At 58.0% G+C, this 26,459-nt stretch overlaps 1 protein-coding gene across 8 annotated transcripts; it reads right to left on the bottom strand.

Moving 5' to 3' along the window:
* Positions 1-1,077: 1,077 nt before the first annotated feature.
* Positions 1,078-17,758, bottom strand: SYT7 (synaptotagmin 7). Of its 8 annotated transcripts, XM_085226041.1 has the most exons (14): positions 17,211-17,758; positions 11,767-11,870; positions 11,353-11,432; positions 10,502-10,633; positions 9,813-10,028; positions 7,496-7,852; positions 6,521-6,646; positions 5,781-5,834; positions 4,820-4,955; positions 4,226-4,496; positions 3,982-4,151; positions 3,302-3,416; positions 3,005-3,204; positions 1,078-2,770 (listed from the first exon to the last, which is right to left on the bottom strand). In XM_085226041.1, exons 1-14 carry the CDS (start codon positions 17,239-17,241, stop codon positions 2,666-2,668), a joined length of 2,097 nt encoding a protein of 698 aa, XP_085082167.1. In that variant the 5' UTR covers positions 17,242-17,758; the 3' UTR covers positions 1,078-2,665. The 8 variants fall into 8 exon arrangements, with proteins under 8 accessions (XP_085082167.1, XP_085082168.1, XP_085082169.1 ...); XM_085226042.1 differs by lacking the exon at positions 5,781-5,834 and having other exon boundaries at positions 17,211-17,754; XM_085226043.1 differs by lacking the exon at positions 9,813-10,028 and having other exon boundaries at positions 17,211-17,753.
* Between the last annotated feature and the right edge of the window lie 8,701 nt (positions 17,759-26,459).

The following is a 26,459-nucleotide window of genomic DNA, read 5'->3' as shown; positions in this document are numbered from 1 at the left end:
GCAGTGCATCATCCATACGTCTGTCTCTATATATATCCCTCTCCGCCTGCCTCACAGATCCCCATACATGTTTTGCAGCTGGGAACGTGCTGCTATTTCCATCTGCTCCTGCTGACTGCAGGCATTGGGGATCACTGTGGTGATGCCACAGGAACCCAGGCTCTGCCATAGCCCTGCTGCTATCAAGGGCTCTACGCTGCCAAAACTTTGAGCTGTGGCTCAGCAGGGTGCAGCCCTAAGCCAGTGGCACCAGGGAACTGCTTTGTCCCCTGTTTTGGCACTCAAGAGGAGCCGCGTTCCCAAGGTGCCGACTGCATAGCTCTCCACCAGCCCTGCATCTGGAATTTCTTTTATTTATTCAAGAGCAGCATCCACACAATTATTTATCACAGCAACTTGAGCCTCGACCATGCTGCCAGCAACCCAGGCTGCCGTGTTTCCCCTGTGCTGGGGACAGGCACTGTGCTGGGCAATGGTGGCTTTGTGCCCTGGGTGTACAGAACCTCCTGGGGGAAACAAGCCCAAATCTTACCCCCTAGCCCATCCCAAGCATCATCCAAAACCCATCAGCAAACTCATCTTAAAATCTATTCCCTAAACCCATTCCCAAAACTCCATTCCCAAGCCTCATCCGCAAACCCGTCTTAAAATCTATTCCCTAAATCCATTCCCAAAACCCCATTCCCTAAACCCATCATCTTTAAATCTATTCCCTAACCCTATTTCCAGGCCCATCCCCTAACCCATTCCCAAACCCCATCCTCAAATCCTGCCCCATACCCCATCCCCATACTCCATAACCAATCCCATCCCCCACCCAACCCCAATCCCTGGCCCCAATCCATCCCCAAAACCCATTCCCGAAACCATCCCCAATCCCATCCCCAAACCATTCCAAACCCATCCCCATCCTATCCCAACAGGGAATGTTCAGCGTTTTGGGGGGATTATCAATTTTGGGAGTGACACTCAGTGCTTGGGGATTTGCTGTGTGCTTGAGGGCATGCACAACACATGCAGGTGACACTGGGACCTCCCCTTGCCCCCCACCCCATAAGGATAAGGAACACAGGCAGATTCACACAGTCCTTTATTACCGAGAGTGGGAGCTGCCTCCAGAAAATGAGGGTCCCCGCTCCCTAAAAATAGGATTCTGCAAAGAGGCCTCCACCAGGCTGCCCCCTCCCCCCCCCATTCTTCATCTCTTTTTGTTTGTTTGTTTGTTTGTTTCTGTTTTTTTCTCTGTATTTTACACACCAATTGGATGTTACCATCACATGAAGAAGAGAGAGAGACCTGAACAAGATCACGGCTAAGAGCTCTAGAGTTAAAAATGAACACACAGCCCCAAGGTGATGGGGGGCGGGGGGAGGACGTGAGCACCCTACCCCACTCCCTTCATTGGGGACCCCTCACCCCTCAGCTCTGTGCGGCCCTTCCCCAGGTGCATGGCTCTCCTCTGTTATGTTAAAAAAAGAGAGGATGTGGTTAAAAATACAAATGTCCCTAAAAGCATCATCGTTATTATTATTGTCGTAGCAGAATTATGACTTCACTCCAAATTGTCCATAGTGGTCTAATGGGGCTCTGTGGTGGACTCACTGGTGGTTGGACAGGGACAGTGCTACTGTGACCCAGGGCCACTTGGAAGGGTAGCACCCCTGTGATGGCTGCTCCTTGGCTTTGTCACAAGGTTCCCCATGTGATGAATGAACCCCAGCAGCTGGGGCACAGCCACTGATGCTTACAGGAACGTCCCAACCATGAGGATGTCCCATCCTGGGGATGTTCTGACCAAGGGAACATGTGCCAAGTGGCAGCAGGAAGACTGGAGTGCAGAGTCCCCATGGTGTCCCCAGACGGGCAGGAGTGGCCTGTGTCCTGGCAGAGAGCTTTGTGATGTACCCAAGGGACTCTGGGGACACCTGCAGACCACTTCATCCCTGACACCCAGCAGAGCAGGGAGCCCTTGGAGGGATGCCAAGCAGTGTCATCTGTGCACCTGTGGCACCCACACCATCGGTACCTGGCATCGGGGATGCCCATCACGGTGGCACTGGGGAGGTGCCAAGGGACCTTAGGGACACTGCTGACACTGTGCTGGCCAGATGCTAACCCCCAAAGCCACCAATGGGGACAATGACAACAGGGATGGTGATGGTGGCACTGCTCCATCCTTATGCAGTGCCCACGAGGAAGGTGGTGCATATCAGCCCAGGAGGGGACACATTGCCAGGTGTTCCTACCAGGGGTGACAACTTGATGGCATGGTGCGAGGGGGCAGGGGATAAGCCAGGAGGGAGGTAAAGCAGCAAACCCCACCAGAGGCAGTGATGAATGCTCCTGCTTTGGCAAATGAACTGCGGCATGGCTTCCAATCCCTTGGGTGTCCCCGGGGTGGGGACGGGGCAGGATGTGGGGACATCATTCCGCTAGGGTGACACTGGCGGCTAGGAGAGGTTGTGTTGAGTGGGAAGGGAGGGGAGCTTGGCTTGGATCCTCCCCCCCTTACACCAGCAGCCTCCCAAAATGTGAGGTGATGCTGGGGTGAGGGCTCTGGAGATTGTGGCTGGAAGCACTCGCACAAGTCTTGCCTTGCAGTGGGGACACGAGGACAGGGGATGTCCCCAGCACCATCCCCAGTGCTGTCCCCAACACTGGAGGCTCAGGCTTTCAGCTGGTGCCACTGTGCCACTGCCTGCCGGGGCCGCGCAATCATGTCCTTCCAGTGCTTCACCTCACCAGGGCCACTCTTCCAGGACAGGTAGATCTGCAGGGGACACAAGACATCAACGCAACGCAGCGGTCCATCCGCCTATCCATCCAACCCCCTTGGGGACAACAGTGCCTCTGTACTTCCCCCGTGAAACCCCCATAGACTCAAAGTAGTGCCTCTCTGTGGCAATAGTGGTTGTGCTCGTTTGTCATCTTTAGCTTCAAACAAGTTAAACCTTGGTTGTCTTCATTTTGCCTCCACCATGGTGGGGACACAGCGGTGACCCACCTTGCCGATGACGTCGTTGCGGCTCAGCCTGTCCTTGTCCATGACGGTGATGACAATGGTGGTCTCACGCAGTCGCTCCGTGGGGATGTCAAAGGAGAAGGACTCGTTGAAGACAGGGTTCAAGCACCTCTTCATCACGACCGTCTTCTTCTTCTCCACCCGCTTGTCCTTGTACATCAACCACACCTTCACGTAGGGATCTGGGGGTACAGTGTGGTGCTCAGCTCCAGTCAGGCAAGCAGTACCATTCCGGCCCCAAAAACTGAACACTAGGGGTGATGCCCAACATGCTCATACCTGATGTGCCCCCGATGTCCATGGCTTTGAGATTCCGTGCCTTGATGATGTTCACCACGATGGAGTTGGCGGAGGGGTTGTAGCACAGTGACAGCAGGAGCTCTCCTCGGCTGCCCTGTGGAGCACATAGAGGCTGTAAGGGACTCTCCAGCCCCAGGAGGGGCTCCCTGGGATAGCCCCAGTCCTGCAGGGCACCCGAAGTCCTCAGGGTCCCACCAGGCAGCCAGGGTTGTGGAATTGGGGCATGAAGAGCTGCCCCAAGACTGTGCTTTGGGGCTGGGCAGAAGGAAAAGCGGCCATCACCAGGGGAATGTTCTGGGGTCACCACCAGTGGGACATTTTTGGGGGCCATAGCCAGTGGGATGATCTTGGGGCCATCCCCAGTAGGATGCTTCTGCAAAATCCCCAGTGGAACCTTTTTGGGATCACTCCTAATGGGATTGCTGAGGTCAGCTCTGGTGGCACACGCTGAGCTAACCTTAGAGGCACATTTCAGTGCAGTCCCCAGTGTGTCCCTTTTGGGGCCAGCCCCAAGGGGGACATTTCCTGCAGAAGGAAAAGAAATCTTTCATTTTAGGTCTGCCTGAAATATCTCATTTTGACCCCAAAGGAGGACTTAACCCTATTGGGACATCAGAAGGACAGTCACAGCCCCAGTGGCTCTTCCCCATGGGCCTTACACTGCCATCACTGCAGGGCTTCAGGTCCTTCCAGAAGGTCTGCATCTGGGTAAGGTCCACCTTGTTGAGGGGGATGGACACCTCCCCAATGGGGTCGTTACGGCTGAAGCGATCATAGTCCAGGACCTGAAGGTACAGCACCCGCTGTACCACCTTCTCGTAGGGGAACCCTGCACCAGAGATGGAGGCTGTGAGGTGACACCCACGGATGTTGGCGTCCATCCCTTTCTCTCCCAGCCCATACCTTCAAAGAGGAAAGTCTCGTTCCAGTGTGGGTTGAGGTTCTTCCGCTTCACCTTGGTCTCCAGCTTGTGCTTTTTGTCAGGTAGCAGGTAGATCTTGACAAAGGGGTCACTGGTGCCGCTGAAGTCCTTGGCTGGCAGCTCCTGTGCCTTCATGATCTTGACAGTCAGGGTGGACTCCTGGAAGTTGTAGCCCACGCTGAACTGGATGCGGCCCAGGTTCTCCCGGTTGGAGCCATCATGACCTTCATCATCCTCGGAGCCTGGTGAAAGCTGTGAGAAAGGGACAAGGAGCAGTGGGTGGGGCTGTTGTTCCCATCCCAGTTGCTCTGACCACACTGCACAGAGCTCCAAGTGCTGGCTCCTGCAGTTCGGTGGCTGTCAGCAGGCATCAGCCCATCTCCCATCTCCCACCCGCGGGCATCTCCTCATCTGACCCCTGGCTCCACTCCAGCGGAATGAGGAGCACCAATTAGCCAAATCCCTCCTGACAGTGCAGCCATCGTGTTCCCATGAGGGGGGCACAGCCAGCAAGCCATGACCAGAGAAGGGGCAGCCAACCCCACAGCAGAGCCCCTTCCCACCACAGGACCCACCATAAGCATCTCACTGGTCAGGGAGTTCACCAGGTCAGAGACAGAGGAGCGTGGCTCCGTCTTGCGATCAGACTCATCCTGCTGTGTCTGCCCGGGCACAGGTGCCGTGTTCACTGCCTTGCCACCAGCTGGCAACCTGCAGAGAGAGAAGGAGTGCCCTAGAGTGGGGCCAGAAGGGAACAGGAGTGCCTGCAGCATGGGGTGTGCCTGATCCAGGCTGCAAGATGCTGCCAGCCTGCAGCAGCCTGGTGCCCTGGATGCCCACAGTCTGTGCCAGCACGTGGGTCTCTCAAACCTGGCATGCCACCAGTGTGGTATGGCACATCCACTGGTCCCCTTAGTGTGGCCAAGGCCAGTTGCTTTGTGCCACAGTGCCTGGTTGATAAGTGTCCCCTTTGCTGTCACCATTGACCCAGGGTCCTTCAGCCCCATCTGTTCCTGTGTGGATCCCAGGAGCTGGGCATGGAGTTGTGAATGGACACAGCAGCAATGGGCACACGCCAGGACCACGCTGCCATGATGCATAATGGGGACATGGGCACGGAGTGGCAGGGACAGATCCAAGGAAGGAGGGGATGTGCACCCCAGCTGTGGGGATAGCACACGGTATGGGGACACATTGACAGATGGCATAAGGCGGTGCCAACCCTGGGGCAAAAAAGGCACAGGCATGCAGACACCCATTGGCACGGCAAGCACACGAAGCACTGATGGAAAGGTTGGAGACCTGGGGTGGGGGGGGATGGAGGCGGCACAGGGACAGCCCCCTCGCACAGGCAGACAGGGAGGACAGAGAGAGCTGGGGAAGCAAAGTCAGGTTAAGAACAGAGCCAAGGTGCCTGGAGCTGCCTGGTGGTGCGCGCTGAGCCAGCAAGAAAAAGGGAAGAAGAGCGAGAGAGAGGAGGAGCGACTTCTGCAGTGGGCCTGGTGGGAGGGAAGGGAGAGAGAGGAGGGGACGCACGGAGAGGTCGGCTGCTGGCACGGGAGATGTGCTGTGGTGCTCCTCCAGGATGGGCTGCAAGGAAAGGAAGAAGCTGAGAGATGGGGACAGATGGACGGAGACGTCATAAGGCGCAGAGCTGTCCCTGCTGTGGGGCCACGAGATGGAGGAAGGAGATGGAAGTGTTGGTCATGTGACGGCGGCACTGGGGAACTTGCTAAAACATGGAGCAAAACCAAAGCAAGCGGGGTAAAAATAGCTGGTGGGAGAGAGTGGGGCCACTGCCTTCACATGGCGATCGTGCCGGGAGGCACAGCCACCCTCCTCTAAGGTGGCAGTGCCACCAACATGAGGACTCCTGGTGCCACCTGGGAGCTTGAGGTGGCCCCAAAAGAAGCCCCAGAGTGAAGGCACAGCTCCCACGGAGCCATCCCTTGTGTGCACCCTGGTGTGGTGCAGCATTTTGGGGATCCTCTTACCCCAGCAGTGCATCCTCTCCTGGCACGGTGCCCTGAACCCCCCCAGCATGCGGCCATCAGTGATGGGGATGGGGATGGACGGAGGGAAGGAGGGAAGGATGGGGAGGAAGGGGTCAGGGTGTGCTCGGCGTTGCCGCTCTAGCGGGGAGAGCTGCAGCCGTCGCCGTGCCCGCTGCCTGGTCGCTCCAACCTGGGCGCTCCGCGAGGCCGGCCGCCTCCTCCTCCTCCTCCTCCACCCTGCGTCTCGTCCTCCTGCAGGACTGCCCTCTTCCTTCCTCCTACCTCTTGTCCCCCTGAGCGTTCGGCTGGATCGGCTGCGTCCCAGCGGGTTGCAGATCGGGGATATTGGCAAAGTCATCTTGCTCTGAGAGTCCCAAAACCAGGGATAACACCACCATCCGGCCTTCCCTGCCCGGCGGGGAGGGAGCAAGACGGGGGGAGAGAAAGAGAGAGGAGAACACAGCATCAGAATGGAGACTACAGGTGGGGATGGACCAGGAACACACCCCCTGCAGAGGAAATGGCATCTGGGGGTGGGTGAGGGCCATGGGGTGACAGGTGTCAGTGGCATCCTGGGGCCACAATGGCACCACGGTGCCAAGTAAAGAGAGCAAAAAGCAAAAGCAGCGTTAATGGCTCCACAGAATGGTCGTAGCTTGCTTGGTGCGCCCCAGCTCTAGGTGGGGGGTCCCACACAAATTGGGGCTGGAACCCATGGAAACAGAGAGCAACATGATCCTGGGGACAGCTGATGAGCCTCAGCTATAAATTAGGAGGCTGGCCAGTAGAGCTGGAGGGAGAGGGCAGAACCTGTGAGACATAGTGGAGCACAGAGGGGTCCCCACTGGCAGTGAGCTGGGGAGGGATGACGGGATGCCTGCAGCTGAGGGGACTCTGGCATCAGGGGAGGTGACTCCAGGGAGGATGCAGAGGATGGGATATACCAAGCAGTGACGGCATCCCATGGCAAAATAAGGGGACAGTGTGCAACAAGATACGGGGAGAGCACACGGTGAGATACAGGGATGGCGTGGAACACCCTGCAGCCTGAGCGGGCACTGAATTCGGGGCCATGCAGCTGGGCACCCCACATAGAGGTACTGTCACCATTGCCTCCCCTCATCCCATGGAGCTGATGGGACCCATGGGCACCGAGCCAGGTTGGGCAGATGGGAGCCCTCCCTGAACCCCTGCCGTGGGCTTTACCCAAGCCTGGAGGAACCGCCGGGGAGAGGAGAAGCCCGCGAGCGAACTTACAGGAAGGACTTCATGTCCAAGCCACGGTTGCGTATTTGCCCCACCACGTGGTCCCAGCTGCCGGGGTTGGAGCGGCTCGTGCGCTGCTTGGAGCCAGCAGCGATGCCCTGGCGCACTTGGCCACTGCGGGAGCCCCGGGGGTTGCTGGCGCTGCCGGAGGAGCTGCTGTGGGCCTGGAGGTGGCCCAGGCTCTGGCTGGTGGTCGGCTGGCTGTGGTTGTTGCGCTGATGCTGGCTGAGGGGCTGCTGCAGGCTTTGCTGGCGCATGAGCGTGCGGGGCCTCTGGCATTTAGGGTCGCCTGCTGAGGTGGGGATATACTCAAGGGTAGTGGCTGTGGACAGGGTGGAGTCCTCGAAACTTAGGGAGAGGAAGGGCAGAGGAGAGGAGAGAAAGGAGAAGAAGGTGAAGGGGCAAAATTGGAGGAAGGAAAAGAAGAGAGTTAGCGAGAAGATGCCCCAGTGCAGGGAGCACTCTGGCAGGGGCCAGAGGCTACAGCCAGCGGTTTCTCTGCCTCCCGGCTGCAGCACAGCCTGTCTGCGCTCCCGCGCTGCCATCTCACCACTGCCGCCTGCCCGGTGTGTTCGCAGCGCCCGTCTGACCTCGTCTGCCAGCTGCGTAATGAGGCTGCTGCTGTGGGAAGGCGGGTCCCTTGGTGCCGCATGGCGCCGCTCACGTGCTGCAGCCAGCCCGCCCTGTCCCCATTACCCCATCCCTCCCAGCATAGCAGCACCCAGGATGCGTGGCACCACCGTCCCCGGAGCACCGCAGCATGCTGGGATGGCACAACGCACCTCACATTCCCAAGGGTGAAGCCAGGCATGAACAGAGCACAACGGGCACACAGCAACAGGGAGAGCAGATGGATCCCATTGGGTTGGCACAGATGGGGATGCGCATTGCTGTTGGGCACCTTTGGGATGCCCATGACTCTCATGGATGGGGACAAATTGTGATGCCAGGTGCTGCCCACATGCATAGCAGCAGGTGTGTGGCATGGTGCTGTTGCGTTGAATAAGGGCATGCAGCCCAGCCAGTCTGGCTAAAGCCTTGAGGGGGTCCTTCTTCAGAAGCAGCCTCCCTCCCCAGCACCATGGCTCCTTTATTGCCCAGGGGCCAGGGGATAAAGCTATGCCACTGTGCACTGCAGCAGTGGGGAGGCAGAGCTGCAGGCAGTGTAAATTTTTTTAATATATATATATTTATATTTATATTTATATTTATATATATATATATATATAAATTAAAAAAGGGGGGAGAGGGGGAGGGAGAATAAAGAAAGAGTGAGAGGTGGGAAAAAGAGAGAGAAGAGGAAAGGGAGCGGAGAGCTGGGACAAATCTGGCCCTGTGGCCCCCGGGGCCCAAAGGCACGTGGGGCACTGCGCCTCCTCCGCACCCGCCGCCGACCTCCTTTCAGTTTCCTATCAAATCTGAAATTAGTTCCATTTACAACCTCTCCATCATGGGAAACTAAATCTGGCTCTGCTCAGCCCGAAGCCAGCTGGAGGCTCTGGATCTGCAAACACCGCGCCACATGGGAGGTGCACCGGGACAGGGCATTGCACCCCCCAAACCTGTCCCCATGGGGTTCTGGGGGGCACTGAGGGGCTGGGAGGCAGTGGCACCGGGAGGGCACTGAGTGGCCGAGGGATAATGCCACCAGAGGGCACTGAGTGGCTGTAAGATGGTGACGAAAGGACGGCACTGAGTGGCCATGGGATGGTGGCACCAGGACGGCACGGAATGGCCATAGTGTGATGACACCAAAGTGCTACCCACGTGGCTCCTGCCCAGGATGCCTTGCACAAGAGGAACCCTGTCCCACAGCAACACCTGAACAAGTAGGCTGTGTGCATAAATGCCAAAAAATCCCAATGGCTTTGAGGGTGGCATTGCCCCTCAACTCCCCTTAACTCTGTCCATCCCCTGCACCTGGCTCAGTGCACCACACATCCCGCAGAGTTCAGCAGTATCCAGCACAGCCATGCTGCCCTGGGCCCAACCCCAGCATTCCCATGTCCTTTGCTGGCGCTTTTTTGGGATCTGAATTCAGCGACCAATGGAGCAGGGGCTGCTGCAGCCCCAGTTTGAGGAGGTGGAGAATACAGAGACTTCAAGACCCTGCTGCCACCACTTTTTCCCCTAAAGCTCAGATCATGCCCCAGTGCACGGGGTTGCACTGGGGATGGCACACAGATGGCAGAGCAGCGCGTCCCCGTGATGTCCCAGCACCACAGGGTTGTGGGCGAGTGGCTCCTGGCCCCCTTGGGAGGGGGATGAGGGGGGCATCCATCCGGGAAGGCTGTGTGTGCTCACTCACTTGGACAGGCTGAGCTTCCCTGCGGCCAAGTGGCTCTGCACCGTGTGCCAGCGGCCCCTCGCTGCCTTCCCTGCGCCGGGCTCGCTGTGCGCAGAGATGCTGCTCCTCATGCCATCCTCGGCGCACTGCTGCTTGTCCCCGGGGCGGCCGTCGCGGTCCCCGGCCAAGCCTGTGGTGGCCGATGCCGTCAGCTTAGCCCCTGATAACAGAGAGCCACTGGGCCGGGCCGGCAGACGGACCCCCCAGGACAGACATGGAAAGGGGCCGGATAGACAGACGGACATGTCAGGGAATCATGGTGTGCAGAGGGACAAGGAGGAGGGCACAGAGCCAGAGGTGGACAGACAGACAAGGGACGGACAGAGAGAGAGAGAGAGAGAGATACATCAGCACTGCCAAAAAAAAAAAAAAAATCAAAATAAATGGGCTGGGGAAGGAGGGGGGGCCTGGAAGGCGTGCGGGGCAGAATGGTACAAATCCAAAAGGGAAAAAAAAAAAACAAAAAACAAAAGATAAAGGAGAAAGGAGTCCTGTCCAAAACGTGCAACACCACCCCGTGCTGCCGGGGTCCCCGGGGTTGCTCGTCTCCATGGGGCTGCCCATGGGGCCGGGGGGGACAAGGAGGAGGAGGAGGAGGAAGGTGCGTGGGTGATGCCCATGTAGTCATAGCCCGGTAAGGAGAGACTCACTTGAGGGAAAGGCGCGGGTCACCATATGGGGCGTAAGGTGAAATGTTTAGAATAAACTCCTTGGGAGGGTACGAGCTCCATTTCTGCTGCACTGTGTTGTCATTGTTATTCCAAAAGTCTCTGTCTAGATCGCTACAGCAGACCGTGGGGAGGGAGAAAGAAGAGGGAAATACAAGAGAGAAAGCTGAATTCCTGCCAGGGGGAGCGCAGCCCCCCGCCCCGGCTGGGCCCTGTGGAGAGAAACAGACAAGACGGATGGACGGACGGATGGCTGCAGAAAGATGGGAGCAGGCTGAGGGGAGAGAAGGGTGCAGAGGGTTAGAGAAATGCAGTGCAGGGCTGCTTCCTAGCATTCTGGCAGCTGGATCCAGAGAGGGATGCAGCAGTGAGTAGAGGGAATCCCATTGCCAGAACTGTCCCCCCTGTGTGCTCCTTTTGGCACATCATGTCTGGACACATAGGGACCCCATCCTGTGCCCTGCCATTATCCTCACAGACGAAGCGTGCTCCATCCCCATGGTGTGTGAGTGTCCCCCACGTATGCCCCAACTCCAGTGCCACAGCGACACCTCATTCTGCTGCTGGGGGCCATGGTGACACCTCCACCCCAACCAAGGGAACAGCAGCTCTCCATGGGGCACTGCAAGACCAGGGATGCTTTGGCATAATTGCAGACCATGCACTGCTTGGTATCTCCAGCCTAAAAATCACTGGGACAGCCACCTCTGTCCCCATGGTGCGTCCTCCCATGGATGCCCTGATCCTGGTGTCCCCACACGTCCATGGATGACAGCAGGCAGGGCACTGTGGCAGTGCCATCCCAGCCCCTCTCCTCCTGCCTTGGCACCTACTTGATGGTTTTCTTCTCACTGCGGCCTCGGCTGGAATCTGGTGTGCCCACAGTCTCCAGGGATGTCTTGTACCGTTTTCCCTGTGGGGACAGCAGAGGGGTCAGAGCCAGGTGCTGCCCCCAAGTTGGAGGAGGTAATTTCAGACTTAATTGACCCTGGGTTAATTGATTTGCCATTGCCAGCATAAGGGATGTGGTGGCACACATGGAGGAACTGGGGCTCGGAATCGGGGCAGTGCTGTGCTGTGATTTTCAATGGATGCTCAGCAGTGAGGAGCACAATTAGTGAGCTAGGAGGTTATAGTGGGACACAGGCATAGGGACGGGGATGGGCTAACTGTCCTGCTATGGAGCATGGCCGCCCAGCTGTCCCTAGGTGTGCTCACCACCTGCACCCTGCCCAACGGACACTTACCAGTCTGCGCTGGCACCACTGGCAGATGCCACACAGGATGATGGTGACGCTAAAGCTGATGGTGATGATGGCCGAGACGAGGACGACATCGCGGGAGGGGGCCCCTGGGGAGGAGCAGAGCAGAGCTGAGCCTGAGGGACCTAAGGGTGGATGGACAGCCCTTCTGGGGACCCACGGCCACTCCACAGCACCTGTGGTGTGGGCACAAATGGGGAGAGGATTGCTAGGGACACATGGCACGGCCAGCACTCTGCCCCATTGCACTGCAGGGGGTCGGTGGGACCCCATCCCTGGCATCCATGGCATGGCTGCTACCTGACTGTAGCTGCTGTTTTCAGAGGCCATATGTCCATGAAAGAGGTAGATGAGCAAATGCTAAATGTTCAGAACAAAAATAGCAGTTACTTTGTTGAATGGATTCCTAATAATGTTAAAACCTGGCCACAGTGCCATCCATGCCCAGACATCCCCACCACCAACGTGGACAGAGAGGCTGGAGCAAGCCCACCCTGAGCCATGCTGCAGTATAAATATTAAACAATAATGGTTAATAATTAATTCACCCGCAGCCCTTGTTATTGTAATGAAATTTGCCAGTGGCTCTGGTGCTTGCATGAGTCACGGCAGCCGGACCCCACGCCCTGCTCCCACGCCTGAAGCCCACAGGGGGACAACAGGTGACAAAGCACTGGCATCCCCCATCCTTGGGGGGCGAGGCAGGGGGGGCACAGTGGCAATAAGAATTGGATGAGTGCCCCTGAAGCTGGGTGCCCAGAGGGGCCAGCAGCTGATGGTGCCACCAGGGATGGGTGGCACTGTGGGATGGAGACCTGGGATACACATGTGCTACAGAACTGGGCGGGGAAGGAGGGGGGGGATCCGGCACTTGGTCACGAGGCCCTGTGTATAGAACCTGCTTAGCAACTGTTGCCTAGGAGGGAATTTGGGACCAGCCCGTAATTTCTAACATTTAGAAAGAGTCATGGAGGATTGTGCCGCTTAGCACAGTGCTGGAGGCAATGCAGCTGAGCCCAGCTTGCAGCTGCCCCATTTGGGGACATGGTGACACATGGGACACCATCCTGGCATTGCATCCCAGTGCTCCAAGTGCTGAGAATCCACCATGCTTCTGCCCTTCTGGTATCCACTGTATCCCCAAAGGAAGGACGGATGGGAAGGTGCCAGCTGGAAAATGCAGCTCCAGCGATGCAAGTGCATGGACACAGGGACTGTGTCCTGTGCCAGTGGCTGCCACTTCTCACAGGGTCAAGTTCATGTCTAGTATAATCCCATAAAGGGAAATTAAAAGGGAGAAGGACAGCGTGCTGCAGGCATGATGCTGAGGATTATCCCTGATAGAGTGAAGGAGAAAGCAGAGGATGCTGTCACCAACGGGACTTTGGCTCCTGCCCCGGTGACATTGCAGGGTCACACGCCCCTGGCACTGCTGGGCAGTGCTGCAGCAGCACTCACAATGAGTTGTTTTCCAGTCAATTAGCATCACTTAATTAAGCAGAAAAAGTGAGCGCAGAGCTTCCAGCTTATCCCCAGCTGCAGGTGCTGCCTGGCACGCAGAGAGGTGGCACGGGGGGAGACATGGCCCCTGGCTGGGAAGGGTGGGCACCCCTATGACCGTGTCATGCTCACAGCACTTAAAAAGGGCACAAAGCCTGAAAACAGCCAATTCCCCAAATGTTCTGCGGGGCGCATCAAAGCACGGAGCCTCCTCTTGAAGCTCCCAAAATAACCCCCACCTGCTGTGCTCCCGGGAAGCGCGATCGCAGCCGCTCCCTGTAGCCAGCATGCACGGCTCCGTGCCAAGGCTCTGTCGCGTGCCAAGCGCCGGCAGCGGAAGGGGAAGCGGGCGAGGGTGCCAAGAGCACCCGCAGCCACCAAGGGTTGAGATGGTGAGCCCAGGGATGGAAATAGGGCGCCTGGTCCTGATGGGTGTGGGTTCAGAGCATCGCTGTGCGCTATAGGAGCACCGCTCTGCGCAGTGCTGAGCAAAGGGACAGGAGTGAAGTGGCCGTGGTGCCACAGCGGGGCTTCCTAGATGCCGCTTGCCTGGTGCCACGCTGTTCGTTCCTCCCTTGCTCATCCTCCTACCCATTTGCTAGATATTTTCCGAAGCTCTTATTTTTAGGTTGCAGCTAAGAGAAGCTGCGAATTTGCAGCTTTGTGTTCCTGTGCAGGATGGAGGGGGAGCTGGGATGGAAGCCCCCAGGAGTGCAGAGCGGGCATGGCCACCCACCCAGCCCAGTGCTGCTGGTGGCCACCCCAGCAAGCTGCTGGCCACACTTTCAGCATCTGTCTCCACCGAGCACTGCTGCTCATCATGCTAGGAGCGCCCAGAGCGAGAGGGTTGGGAACAGGCGTCTGCTTTCCATCTGTGCATTTGTCTGTCTATCTGCATGCCCCCCTCTCCAACACACCCATCCATCTCTCCAACACACCCGTCCATCCCTCGTACACAGCTGTCTCTATATCCAGCCATCTGGCCACCCCCCGGAGCTGCCAGTCTGTCCATCCCTGCCTACAACCACACCAAGCTGCTTGCCCCAGGGACACCCAACACCTCCCCAGTCCCTCTCTGCTGGCATCCGCTGGGAATGCCAACACTTCAGGTGCAAAAGGTGACAGCAGCACCCATGGGCACCTTTCCAAAATACCAGCACTGTGCCCTCCTGGTGCCAAAAACTCTCCTGCAGCGTGGCACAAGGAGGGGCAGTGGGGACCTGCAGGGCACCATGTCCTCATGCCCATGTTGGCTGGGTGCATCCACACACAGAGGGCAGCACATGGATGCACTCTTCCCCCAGTGCTCTCCTGCAGTCAGGTTATTTTCAGCTCAGGATTTCCGGAGACATGCGTGGTTTCTCTTCTTTGTGCTTCTCGCTTCTGATGAGCACCTAAGCCCCCCAGAACTTTGCATACCCACAGATGTCCAGCCATTAAACCAAGCACTACCTCCCTTGTCAGCATCCCAGCTTCTGACATCCTTGTGACATCCCATGCCCTCCATCACAGATAGCTCTGGCTCAGCCCCAGCTGTCTTCCCTTTTGGGAACGGCCCCATCTGTACAGACTTCTCCTCCTCCTCACCCCCATCTCCATGAGGGAGGGGACCCTGAGCTGCACCCTCAGTGATGCACTCAGACCCCAGGACTGTGAGAATGGTCACCTATGGGGCAGCAGGGTGGGTCCCCATCTCCCTGTCCATCTTCATGCATCCCACTATAGGGGTACTCTGGCTTGGGCAGAGAGAACTGTGCCACATGCTGTGCCCTCCTCCCTCCTTCAATGCCTCGGCTCTGTCTCCAGCAGCGCCATCAGCCGCTTCCCTTTCAAACCTCATTAACTCCCCCCAAGGTGACCCACTCCCTCCTGCAGCAGGGCCAGGAACAGAGCTGCCCAGGGATGATACCCAGGGACAGGGGGACCCTGCACGCACCCGGGGCACCCCAAGCTCACAGCTGGTTGCATGGCACTACATGATGGCACGATGGCAGCATGGGGCACAGGACCAAGCTGCTGTGCCTCCAGCACACCATGCCCCATGGTGTGCCCTCAGCCTTCTCCCCAGGTCCCTGCTGTTCCTGCTCAACACTCAGGCTGGCGCTCTGCCTTTGTACACAGCCACCGCGCACCAGACCCACTGTCTGCTCTTCAAAACCCTTCCCCTGCTGAATTCATCTATAATAGATATTGGAGCTGAGCCCCCAGGGGCTGGGGGGTGGAAGTGATATTATCTGCATCTGTCTTCATTCCCCTCTCTCTCCCCGCCCTTCCCCAGCAGGCTGAAAAGCCGGGAGATCAGGCGGGGGAAAGCCACCTCTGGTTCCGCTTTGCTCCTTGGCACTGGAGGATCAACCACAGCTCCCCATCCCCATGTCCCTGTGTCCCCATCAACTGGCCCATCCCCATTCATTCCTATCCTTATCCCTATCCTGATCCCTGTCACTATCTCTGTCCCCATCCCTATCCCAGGCACTCCCATAGGCACCCCACTTCCATGGGGACAGGACAGAGCTGCATGGGAACATGGGCATAGGCAGGGAATGTGCAGGACACAGCAGGTGCCTGGCTCCTGGCAAGGCACACTGGGTTATTTATCTGCACCCACAGGGACAAGGATGCAGGTGGGGAGTGAGAACAAGGATGCAGGTGGGGAGCGGTGACCACAGCTCCCAGCACCTGTCTGGGGCATAGGAATGGAGCATTTGGGTGCAGTTGCTGCGGGAGAGGGGAAGAGGAGGTCTCACCCACTGTGCACATAGCTGGTGACACTGAAGTTACCCCCATCACCCCGTGCATCTCCTCCCAACAACAACAACAGTGCTGGCTGTGCCCATGTGCAGCACTGGGGAGAGAGTGCTACTGGCACCTGGTCCCTATGGGTCCTCCTCTTGGCACCCCAGCTGTCCCCAAGGCCACCTATATCCAGTGGCTTGGCCATGGATGCCAAACTCAGAGGGGGAACAGAACCATGGAGCAGCAGAGGGGCAGGCAGGAGAGCAGCGAGCAGAGCAGATGGTGCCTTGGTGTCAGCCACTGCGGCACCCTGATGCTATAGGGCCAGTTTCATAGGGATGCCCCACGTAGTGGAAGAGCCAGGAGTGGGACCAAGGGACAGAAGGGGTGTGTGCTCCGTCCCAATGCCAACCTTGTAAAGGCACAGCAGTCACAGGGGGCAAGGAGGATGTGACTCTGGGAGCAAACTGGGGGTGCACTGGAGGGGGAATGAATCCAGGCGCAGAGCCTGGGCTGCAGAAAGGGTGAGCAAGGGGCTGCTGGGGACCTGTCCCACCTCTTCACTGTCATCACATTGCCGGGTGACCTTGGGCCACCGGCTGATCCCACAGGGCATCCCAGCTGGGCAGTGGCACCGAGCGGGCGACAGCGTCCCCTCGAAGGCTGTCAGCGCTGCCGCCCGCCACGGGCGACAATGCGTGGTGGTGCCCCTCGGCGCGGCCGCATCCCGCAGGCCTGCAGTTCACGGTGCTCTGCCACGCGTCCCCGTGATGTCCCCATGTCCTTCTGCCGGCGCCTATCACTGAGCCATGCCGTGCCATCGCCACTCGGGCACAGCGGTGGCCGCACCCCCGCCACCTCCTCCCCGCCAGCGCCCCACATTCTTGACGACGGGGCCGAGCGGCGCCCGGAGAGCGTGAGCTCAGCAAAACGGCGGCATGAAGCCCCCTCCCCAAAGCACGCAGCCCAGCACGGGCGAGGGGCGAGGAAGGGGCTGCGGAATCCCACCAGGGAGGGGGCTGCGAGGTCGGGGGCTGCACCGCGGAAGGGTGAGCGGGGGGAAAGGAGGGGATGCTCCGCAGGAGCGTGACTCATTTGAAAGCGGCAGCGGTGACTTTCTCCGCGGAACAGTGCTCGGTGCGGGAGAAAAGGGGAGACCCGCGGGGCGCGGTGCCGGTGCGGAGCGGCCTCACCTGCGCTCGCAGCCTCCGGGTCGAGGTACATGGCGGCGGGGCTCGGCGGGGCTCATCAGACGGCGGCGGCTGCAGGAGGCGGCGAGGCGAGGGGCGTGGGTGCCGCGGGTGCCGCGGGGTGCGGCGGAGCGGCCGGGGCCGGCATGCGGCGGCGGGGAGGGCCCGGAAGCCTCGCGGTGTGCTGCCCGCCCGCTGCCTGCTGCCGGCTGTGCGTGTGCGTGTGCGTGTGTGTGCGTGTGCTTGTGCGGGTGTGTGCCACGGTCGCGCATCCACTTGCTGCTCGCTGCTGGCGGGAGAGGAAACTGCAGCCGGCAGGGAGGGAGGGAGGGAGAGAGGGAGGAGTGGGGGAGAAGGGCGGAGAGGCTCCAGTTCTGGGGACCCACCCGGGATGTGGCGGGGATAAGCGCGGGGTGGGAGCGGACACGCGTGGACAGCGCACGGACGCGTTAATGCGCGGTGACACGCTCGGGGTGCCGCACCCTGCCTGCTATCCCGCGGGGATACGCGTCAGGTGCCCGCTCCGCACCGCTCCCAGCCCTCGGGCTCCCAGAGCAACCCCACTCCGCACCGCTCCACGCCCGCTTTTCCCGGTGTCGGGGCTCTGTGGGCAGAGCGGCGGTGGAGGGCGGTGAAAAACGCGGAGCGGAGCTTCGGAGCCGCGGAGCGGGGCATCCCTCTTCTCCCTCCCCTTCCCAGCCCCGCCCTTGGGCAATTTGTGCCCGGCTTTTATTGCCTCGTTAACATTTGCTACAGAGATGCAGGCGAAGAGCAAACAAACGGGAGAGAGGCTGCTGGCAGTGTGCCAACAGTGGGGCCGGCACCTTCCTGCATCCCCAGCCCCGGAGCGGGGCCGCGGCCGTGGGCCTGAGGCAGCCTCCCCGGTGGAGGTGGAGGGGCTGGAGGACTGCTGGGGGTTTGTTCTTGCGCGCACAAGGTGAAGGCAGTTGGATGGGATCGCATCCCAGCGTCTGATGGGAGCCACGGGTACGGCCTCGCGGGGAGGGGGGCTCAGTGGGAGCCATTCCGAGCCGGGAACCTGCAGTAGTTCGGGAGTTCTTGGGGCTAAACCCATGCAGAATGGCTGTGAGTCTGCAAGCACCTCTGGAAACAGAGCTCGCTTTAAACCAGGGGTGGCTGCTGAGCAGGGGGGAGATGGCTTTGGAGCCAAGGAGGCGCCGTGCGCCCAACTCCTGCCATGCCAACTAGGGGAAGTGTAGCTTTATTTTGATTTTTTTTCTCTCTCCCTCCCCGTATGGGAACCTTCTCATTAAACCCTTGGCACAACCCCCTGCTTTCGCTCTGCTTTTCTCCGTTCTCTTCCCACGCACTCACGCACTGAGCGCTGAAATCCCCGTCCCTGCGCTCAGACGTCCCGGCAGCTCCGTAACCTCCCACACCCACACAGCCGCTGTCTCCGCTGCTTCCATCGGGGCTGGGTGGGTGTGCTGCACTGCTGACTAACAGCGCCGGGAGCGCTCCCCTTCCCATCCGGTCCTGGGCTTTCCCAAGGTGGTGGAGGTGGACCTCGATTTGTGCCTGGGAGTCCCATCGCTCCCTGCCTCCTCACGGTGGATATATGTGCCCCAGCTCCATCTTTTTCCATGTATATGGCCCATGCAACTCGGCCACACCAACGCCCTGGGTATCCCAAATCTCTGGACCATTAGAGCTCTGCCACCTTGAATCCCTGGACATCCCAAATCTCTGTGTATCCCAAAGCCCTGGACAATCAGAGCTCTACCACCTCGAATCACTGGGCACCCCAAAGCTCTCCTAAATTGCTGGACAATAGAAGTTCTGATACCCCAAATCTCAGCCCTGATCATCCCGAATCTCAGCCCTAGCCACCCCAAATCCCCAGACAAGCAGAACTCTGCCATTCCATATCTCTGGGCAGCCCAAAGCCCTTGGCATCCCCAGTCTCTGGACAACCCAAATCCATGTGTGTCTGAAACCTCTGGACAATTGGACCTCTGCTATCCTGAATCCCTGGGCATCCCCAACCCCTGGGCATCACAGAGCCCTGGACAATCACAGCTCTGCTACCTTGGGCATCTTAAATTTCTGTTTATTCCATACCTGTGGACAGTCAGAGCTCTGCCACCCTGAATCCTTGGGCACCTCAAAGCCCTGGTCACCCCAGATTCCCAGATAACCAGTGCTATACCATCCCCTATCTCGAGGGCAGCCCAAGCTCCTGAGCATTTCAGACCACCAAAGCTCTTCCAGACCAAATCCCTGAGCATCCCAAACCGCTGGACAGCCAGAGATCTGCCACCCTGAATCCTTGGGCATCACAACCAACTTGGCCAACCAGAGCTCTGCCATTGAAATCCTTGGATATCCCAACCTTCTGGCCATTCCAAACTCTTTGACAATCAGAGCTCTGCCACACTGGGCTACCAGAACCCCTGGGCATCCCAAACCCCATCCACCCCAACCCCTAGCCAGCCTGACCCTGCACCTCAAACCTTTGGTCCCCTCACCACAGCCCAACATGCTCAATCATTTTAATGCTGGCAGCATGAGGACACTGCAGCCTCAGTCTGCCTACCCTCAGACCTACCTGGCCAAGGCTCCTCCACCCCAATGCCGCATTTCTGGGGGAGGTGCAGGCATGGGGCTTTCACCACCAAACTGCAGTTTTCAGTTCCCAGCCACTTCAGCTCTAGCACAGCTCAGAAGAGGGTTGTTCTACGCCTTTATTCTTGCCTCCTCTTTTGTTTTGTTGATGGAGAGAAAATGGGTATTTCTTCCCCTCTCTCCCTACTGAAAAAAAAAAAAAAGAACTTTTCCATTGTTCAAAGCCTTTTTACAAATCAATCTTTGGGTGGAGGCCAAGCCCGTGAAAATTTCATGTGAAATGATGAAATTTTCTGAGCCTAACAGGAGTAATTACAGGGGGTTAGGAAGCAAACTATTTTGCAGCTTTGACAAGACCAGGCTGTGACCTGGCACTTGTTACAGCTAATATAAATGGTAATGAACCACAGCAACGAGGCAGCTCTCCATCTCTTTCCTTCTTCTCTGGGCACTTTGGCCCGCTGCAGGTTTCCCCAGGGGTGATGAGGATGGGGGACTCCAAAAGCTGCCAATCAGGTGGAGATTTCCGAGTACCAGTGCAGTTTGCCATGGGCATGGCAATGCTGTTTGCTTTATGTGATGGGGACCAGCCCTTCAGGGTGCCACGCTGTGCTGCGTCATGCCACACCAGTGCAAAGAGACAGTGTGTCTTCGATACCCAAGGTATGTTGTTTCTCCAGGAAAGCACAGTGGGGATTTCAGAGTGAAATCTGTGGGGTGAGCTGGCATGAAGCATGCCAGTGCAAACATACTACCCAGTGCAGGTGCTGGGGGCAGTGGGCATAGGATGTAACCCTCCTGCCCAGTTCGGGGATGAGCTGCAGCCTCCGTCTCCTCCTCTGCATCTGGATGGGTCTGGACATCCCTTCCCTGCTGAGCAATGAGTGGTGGAAACATCACCACGAGGACCTGAGCCGCCCTGAAGCTCCTTTCCCTGAGGCTGCACCCCATGGCAAGGATGGTAAATGTGATGCAAGAGAGGATGAGCACAAGAGCAGCAGTAGTGCTTGGGCATCCTCAGTTCCTGCCTGCTCCTGGCTGACCTCGCCCTGTGCATCTTCAGCATGAGACCCTCCTTGGGGACAGTGCTGGGTGCCGTGGGACCAATGCTGTGCACTGCTGGGACCTTGTGTAGCAACTGCCACCAACTGGGAAAGGCAGCAGGTGGGGGCTGAAGGTCGCACTTCAGACTTTGCCCGTGCCTGGCAGCTGGTGGATGGCAAGACAGCACTGAGACTCCGCTACTCCGTAGCAGCCATGCAATGAAGGGCACCCCAGGAGCCCCAAGGTGTATTTTGGTAAGCAGTGCCTCATGGATCTCATATCCACCTTTGTCCTTCTGACAGCACCAAGCCACAAGCCAGTGTTCCTCCCCTCCTTCCCCCAGTGCTGACGCTGTGCCATCCCATGCCAGGTGGTTCCCCCCCTTGTTTGATTTGCCATGAAATAAAGGGATGGATGATTGCTCCAGCACCTGGCCTGATGCATCTCTAATGCCTGGGCAAGGGGCCCAGGGCAGGGCAGCAGTCGCTAGAGGACAGCTTTTGTGGTTCAGGAATCAGATTGCCATCAATTAGGTAGCGCTCACTCCACACTGACTCAGCAGGTCCATAGGAGCTGGGTGCCATGAGTAGGTCTTGAGCACCAGTAACCATGGGAGCACCTGTGGATGGGATGGTGTGCCCTTGGGGTGTGACCACAGGGCTGGAAATAGGGTCCCCTGGCAAAGGGTTTGGGGGTGATGCTGGCCCTGGAGTACTGGGAATGGCTGCCCATACTGCTCTGCCCTCCCAACTAAAGCATTCCACGTTCCGCACTTGTGCCATTAGTAATAGGTGCACCACAATGAACGATGCCCTCAATTAGGTACGCCCTTAGTCCCATCAGGAGTTCCCACAGCACATTGCAGGGTGGGCAGAAGGCAGCCAGGGTATGCCATTAGCGATGGATCCTGCTCACTACCACTAGTGTTTCACCAAGCAGCAGGCACAAATTAGGCATTGTACACCAGGCAATGGGCACAAGTCTGGATTCCTTGGCACCTCCAGCATTGGGGTAGAGGCAGGAGCCTGGCCCCACTATAGGGGAATGGGAGTGGGGGTGCAGCCAGTCACTGGGAAAATGAGGAAGGGTCTTGGTTATCCTGCTCCAGTAAGGAGCAGCCCCTGCAGGGAGCGCAGTGGGTAATGTGCTTAGCAGAAAAAGTTCCTAATGGCCGTGGTTATTAAGAACAGGTTGTGCCAAACCCCTCTAATAGCGTCCTTAAATGCAATCGCTGATGGAGAAGATAAGAGAGCAGAGGGCAGAGCAGCGCTGCGCCTTTCAAGCAGTACCACGGCACACTCATTAAGGAACTGGACCCTTCCCAGGCAGATGGAGATGATGCTGTTGGTGCACCCATGCAGCCCCACCCCTGCAGGGCTGTGGCATCTGAGGACATTTGGCAGTGGCACTTGGGGCAGAGCCCCTTGGTCCCACATTCTCACCAGGAGCGGATGCATTCTGTGCTACCTGCAGGGAACAGGAAGACCCAGACAGTCACGAGCCCTGGGGCATCTTATGGGGACAATAGCAGTGTGCAATTTGGGGCAGCACAAGGATTTGCCATTCCTGCTCCACCAATGGGCTCTCTGTGCCAGCATGGGAGACACTTCAGGATGGGGCAGTGCCAGTGCTTAATTGGGCTCTCATATACCATACCCTTGTTGGAGGCAGCCTGTCCCCAATGGGAAGAGCAGAATGACCCCTCTGGCCTGGGGACAAAGCAGGGTTCTGCCCTTTGGGACGTTGGAGTCAGACTGTTCTACTCACTGGGGGGAAAGTCACCAGAGTAGGCAGAGGATGAGGTGGGATGTGGGGTGAGATAGGCTATGGGCTATGGGGTGGGACTGGGATGGGATGGAAGGGGAGGAAATGCAATGGGAGGGGATCAAGCAGGATGAGATGGGACATAGCGGGATGGGACAGGGTTTAGATAGGATGGAGATGGGTGGAGATGAATGGAAATGGCATAGGGATGGGATGGGATGGGATAGGATGGATGGGATGGGATGGGATGGGATGGGATGGATGGGATGGGATAGGATGGGTGAGATGGGATGGGATGGATGGGATGGGTGAGATGGGATGGGATGGGATGGGGTGGGGTGGGGTGGGGTGGGGTGGAATTGGATGGGGTGGGAAGGGGTGGGGTGGGATGGGATGGGGTGGGGTGGAATGGCTAACACGTCCTCTGAGGAGTATCTGAGCGAAGTGCCTCTGGCCCTATTTGCAATATTTTTGGGTTCAAAGTGTGGGTGAGACCATGTTCCTTCTCAGCCAGTGGAAACACACCCCAAAGCAGGCAATTCCTGCAGGGAGTGCAGAGGGAGAAGTGGGGCAGGGCTCAGCCAAACTAAGTGAAGTGGGGAACTGATCAGGTCCCAGTGGGCAGGAGCGGCCAGGGGCTTGGTGCAGACCCAGAGCTGGAAAGTGGCCTGGATCTGTGGCACAGGAAGTACAGCCAGAAGCTCCACTCCCTGCTTCTTCATCCTCACCCTCTCTGCATATCCCAGGTCTGTCGTGGGCTCCATCCCAACCAGGGGAGCTTCTCACTTTGTGATTCAACTGTAGCTGCTTTCCCTGACGGAATCCCCCTCCACGGCTGAGTGTCACTCGCTGACGCAAAATCCTCCCACCCTCAACACCAGCTCCAGATTTAGAAGGATTTTGGGGAAGGTGGCAGGAGGAACCAGTCCCCCCCAGCCCCAGTGCAGAGGAGACAGGCATGCAAAGCCCCATATATGGAGTGCCATGGTGGGGGGGAGAGGGAACCTCCAACTGTAGGGCAGCTATGGGACGCTGAGGTCACTCCATGCCATGCTGGGGTGCCCCATCCTCTTCTAGAGCCGCACCTCTAAGCAGGCTGCTCTCCAGTAGGGCAGTGCCACATGTCCTGCCCATGAGTGGAGACCCCTCCAGCACTCCTGGGAGGGCAGGGACGGAGATCATTGTGAAGGAATGGGGCAAATCAGGAGCACTGTCAGCCCTGCAAGCACCAGGATGCTCTTAGGAGCACCGTGATGAACCAGGAATTTTGGGAACCCTGGAATGCTCCAGGAACACTGGCAATTTGTGAATCCTGGGAGCACTCTAGAACCAGGAGCTCTGGGCTGTGTTGGGAGCAACAGGAATATCACGAGCTCTGGGGGAACAGGGGTGTGGCAGGAACACAAAGAAACCCAGGAGCAGCAAAATGCACTGGGAGTACCAGCAGAAGCAGGAACACTGGGAATCTTGGGAACCCTGGGAACATCAGCATGCTGCGAGAGCTTGGGCGCCCTGGGAGCACAAGAAGCACTGGGCTGTGCTGGGAGCAGTGGGAACACTGGAAACGCCGTGTGGAGCAGATGGATGTGCCAGGAGCATGAGGAAATTGGGGAGCACCAGGTGTGCAGGAATGCTCCAGCAGCACCAGGATGCCCTGGGTGCACAGGAATGCTCTTAAGAGCATCACCGGCACTCGGATACGCCTGGGGGGGCTCGGCGCGGTCTAAAAGCTCCTCCTGGCGGCTCCCGCTGAGAACTACCGCACACCAACACCCTGCGTGGCCGGGAGGGTGGGCATCGGGACTCCCAGACCCCTGGAGAGAACCAGGGCACCCCCTTTCCCATGTGGTGCAGTGGGAAAGCCCGAGTGGATGCGGGTGTCAGGCTGCTGCTGCTCCATGGGAGCCTGGGACAGAGATGCAGTGGTATCCAAGGAGAACCCAATGTGCCCACTCCAGGAATCCCTCTTTGCCAGTGGGCACTGCTGGCAGAGAGGGAAGAGGAGGGATGGGGCTACTTGCTGCGCCCAGCGATTGGATGCTGGGTGGGAAGGGGCGGCTGTTGGCATGCAGGCAGAGCAGAGCTGTCCCTGCTATGCCGTAGCCTCCAGCTATAGATATGCAAGGAAAAAATCAATACCTTGCTGTGCGGGAAGGCAGTGGCAAGCCGCTTTTAATAGCAATCTGTCCCATTTGCAGCCTTCCTCAATCCTGACCCAGAGAGACCGACCTCTGTCTAAATGAGCTGCCTCATCCCACGGGGAAGAGGGCTTTAAAAAGCAGCAGCATCCAAAGACGAGGAGGTGAGGCTGTGGTTGTGCTGGAATATTCCACTGCATCCTATGCCATCCCAGACCATGTTCTTTGCACTGAGGTCCCCATTTTCCCTGGGATCACATGTGGAAGAGGGGCAGCAGCAGGGCAGTAAACAGCAGCAGCTCTAGAGGATAAAAGGAATTCATGTGGGGATGGAGAGAGCTGGCCCCTCTCCCGCTGGTATTATAGAGGTGCTGAGGCAGGGGAGCAGGCATGGTGGCATATCTAGGTCAGCAGTGCGAGAGACCAAATGAGCTTCCTCGTTATCTGGTGCTGCCTCCGCAGCACACCTACATGAGGATGTGGAAATTGGATGAGGCGGGGACCTCTGGGGGGCCGAGAAAGGCAGGGGATGGTATTGCAAGGAGATCAGGAGGAAAACATGCGGGCTAACGCTGGGAAGTGGGATGCATGGCAGCATCCATGAGAGATGGATGGATGGATGGATGGATGGATGGATGGATGGATGGATGGATGGATGGAGATGTGGTGCATTGGCCTTGCTGCTGGAGGGGCTGAGTGCTGGGTGAGGTTGCCTCAGTAAAATCATGGTCAGGAGAGGTGCTGCGCCTCTGGCTCTGCGCTAGGGCTGAAGGGCTGGCTGTGTGCCCAGTGATGCTTGGAGGTGGCATGTTGGAGTCAGGTAAGCTGTTAGTCCTGGCTGTATTGTCCTCAAACCTTGTCTTGCTGCTTTTTGTGGCTAAATCTCTAAGCTATGGCCCTGAGCCAGCTTCAGCCCTGCCATAGTGTCACCACGATGCATGGGCTGTGTCCCTCCCATCGGCAAAACCTGTATCAGTCTGTGCTAAAGCTTTCAGGGTTGCCAGGCTGTGTGAGCCTCCAGCCCTTGTCCCCTCCCTAGCCTGCCCCCCTCACACAGCCCTTCTTGTGGTACCACCTTGTGCTGGTGGCATGAGCTGCCCCGATGCTGGGAGATGTTGAGGCTGTGCCGTGTTGTGCTCTGTGAGCAGCAGTAGGATGCTGGGTGACCCACTGGCAGCAGCTGTCTGGCACTGTGTGGCTATGGGTGTGTAATTGGTGTCACCATGAGCAGCTGAGGCCAAGGCTTTTAGGATGTGAGTAATTACATCAGCCTAATGTTGAAAAGCAAGCTCTTAACCTCTCACCAGGCTTATTTACAGGACAGCCCTGTCACAGCTGGACTCATTGTGCCCAGCTGTCAGCCTTGGTGTTGCAGTGCTTGCTTGTGCCCAGCCCTGAGGCCACCAGTGACAGAAAGAGCATGTCTGTCCCATCTGAGGGGCTTCCCTTGCCATGGCTGGCGGTGCCCTGTGTGGGAGGAGAGGTGCCAGAGGTGCTTGGGACACCTTCATTTTTTTCCTCTATCATCTTTGGTATTGTGGTAATGGAGCAAGGAGAGAGAACTTAGGAAAAAAATATTTGAGCCTTTCTGCACTTGAGCTCCAGATGTGCTTGCAAGCTCAGCCAGTGTGCAGGAACTCCCACAGGGTCTTCTGCAAGACTTATTCCCTTGCTGTTAAGGCAGCTCTGTGTCAGCCTCCCAGCTCATGCTGCTTGCTGC

This window comes from Meleagris gallopavo, chromosome 5, assembly GCF_905368555.1.
Source record: "Meleagris gallopavo chromosome 5, MGAL_WU_HG_1.1, whole genome shotgun sequence".
NCBI lineage: Eukaryota > Metazoa > Chordata > Aves > Galliformes > Phasianidae > Meleagris > Meleagris gallopavo.
The sequence above is the reverse complement of the archived record's forward strand: the minus strand, read 5'-3'. Positions and strand labels throughout refer to the sequence as shown.

Bases quoted from the DNA above. Each gene is read 5' to 3' on its own strand.
- SYT7 (XM_085226041.1), bottom strand. From the start codon at position 17,241: ATGTACCTCGACCCGGAGGCTGCGAGCGCAG. The intron at 5,835-6,520 runs GTAGGAGGAAGG...CTTTCCTTGCAG, and splicing joins AACGCTCAGGGGGACAAGAG to CCCATCCTGGAGGAGCACCA. The intron at 3,205-3,301 runs GTATGAGCATGT...CTGTACCCCCAG, and splicing joins GGACATCGGGGGCACATCAG to ATCCCTACGTGAAGGTGTGG.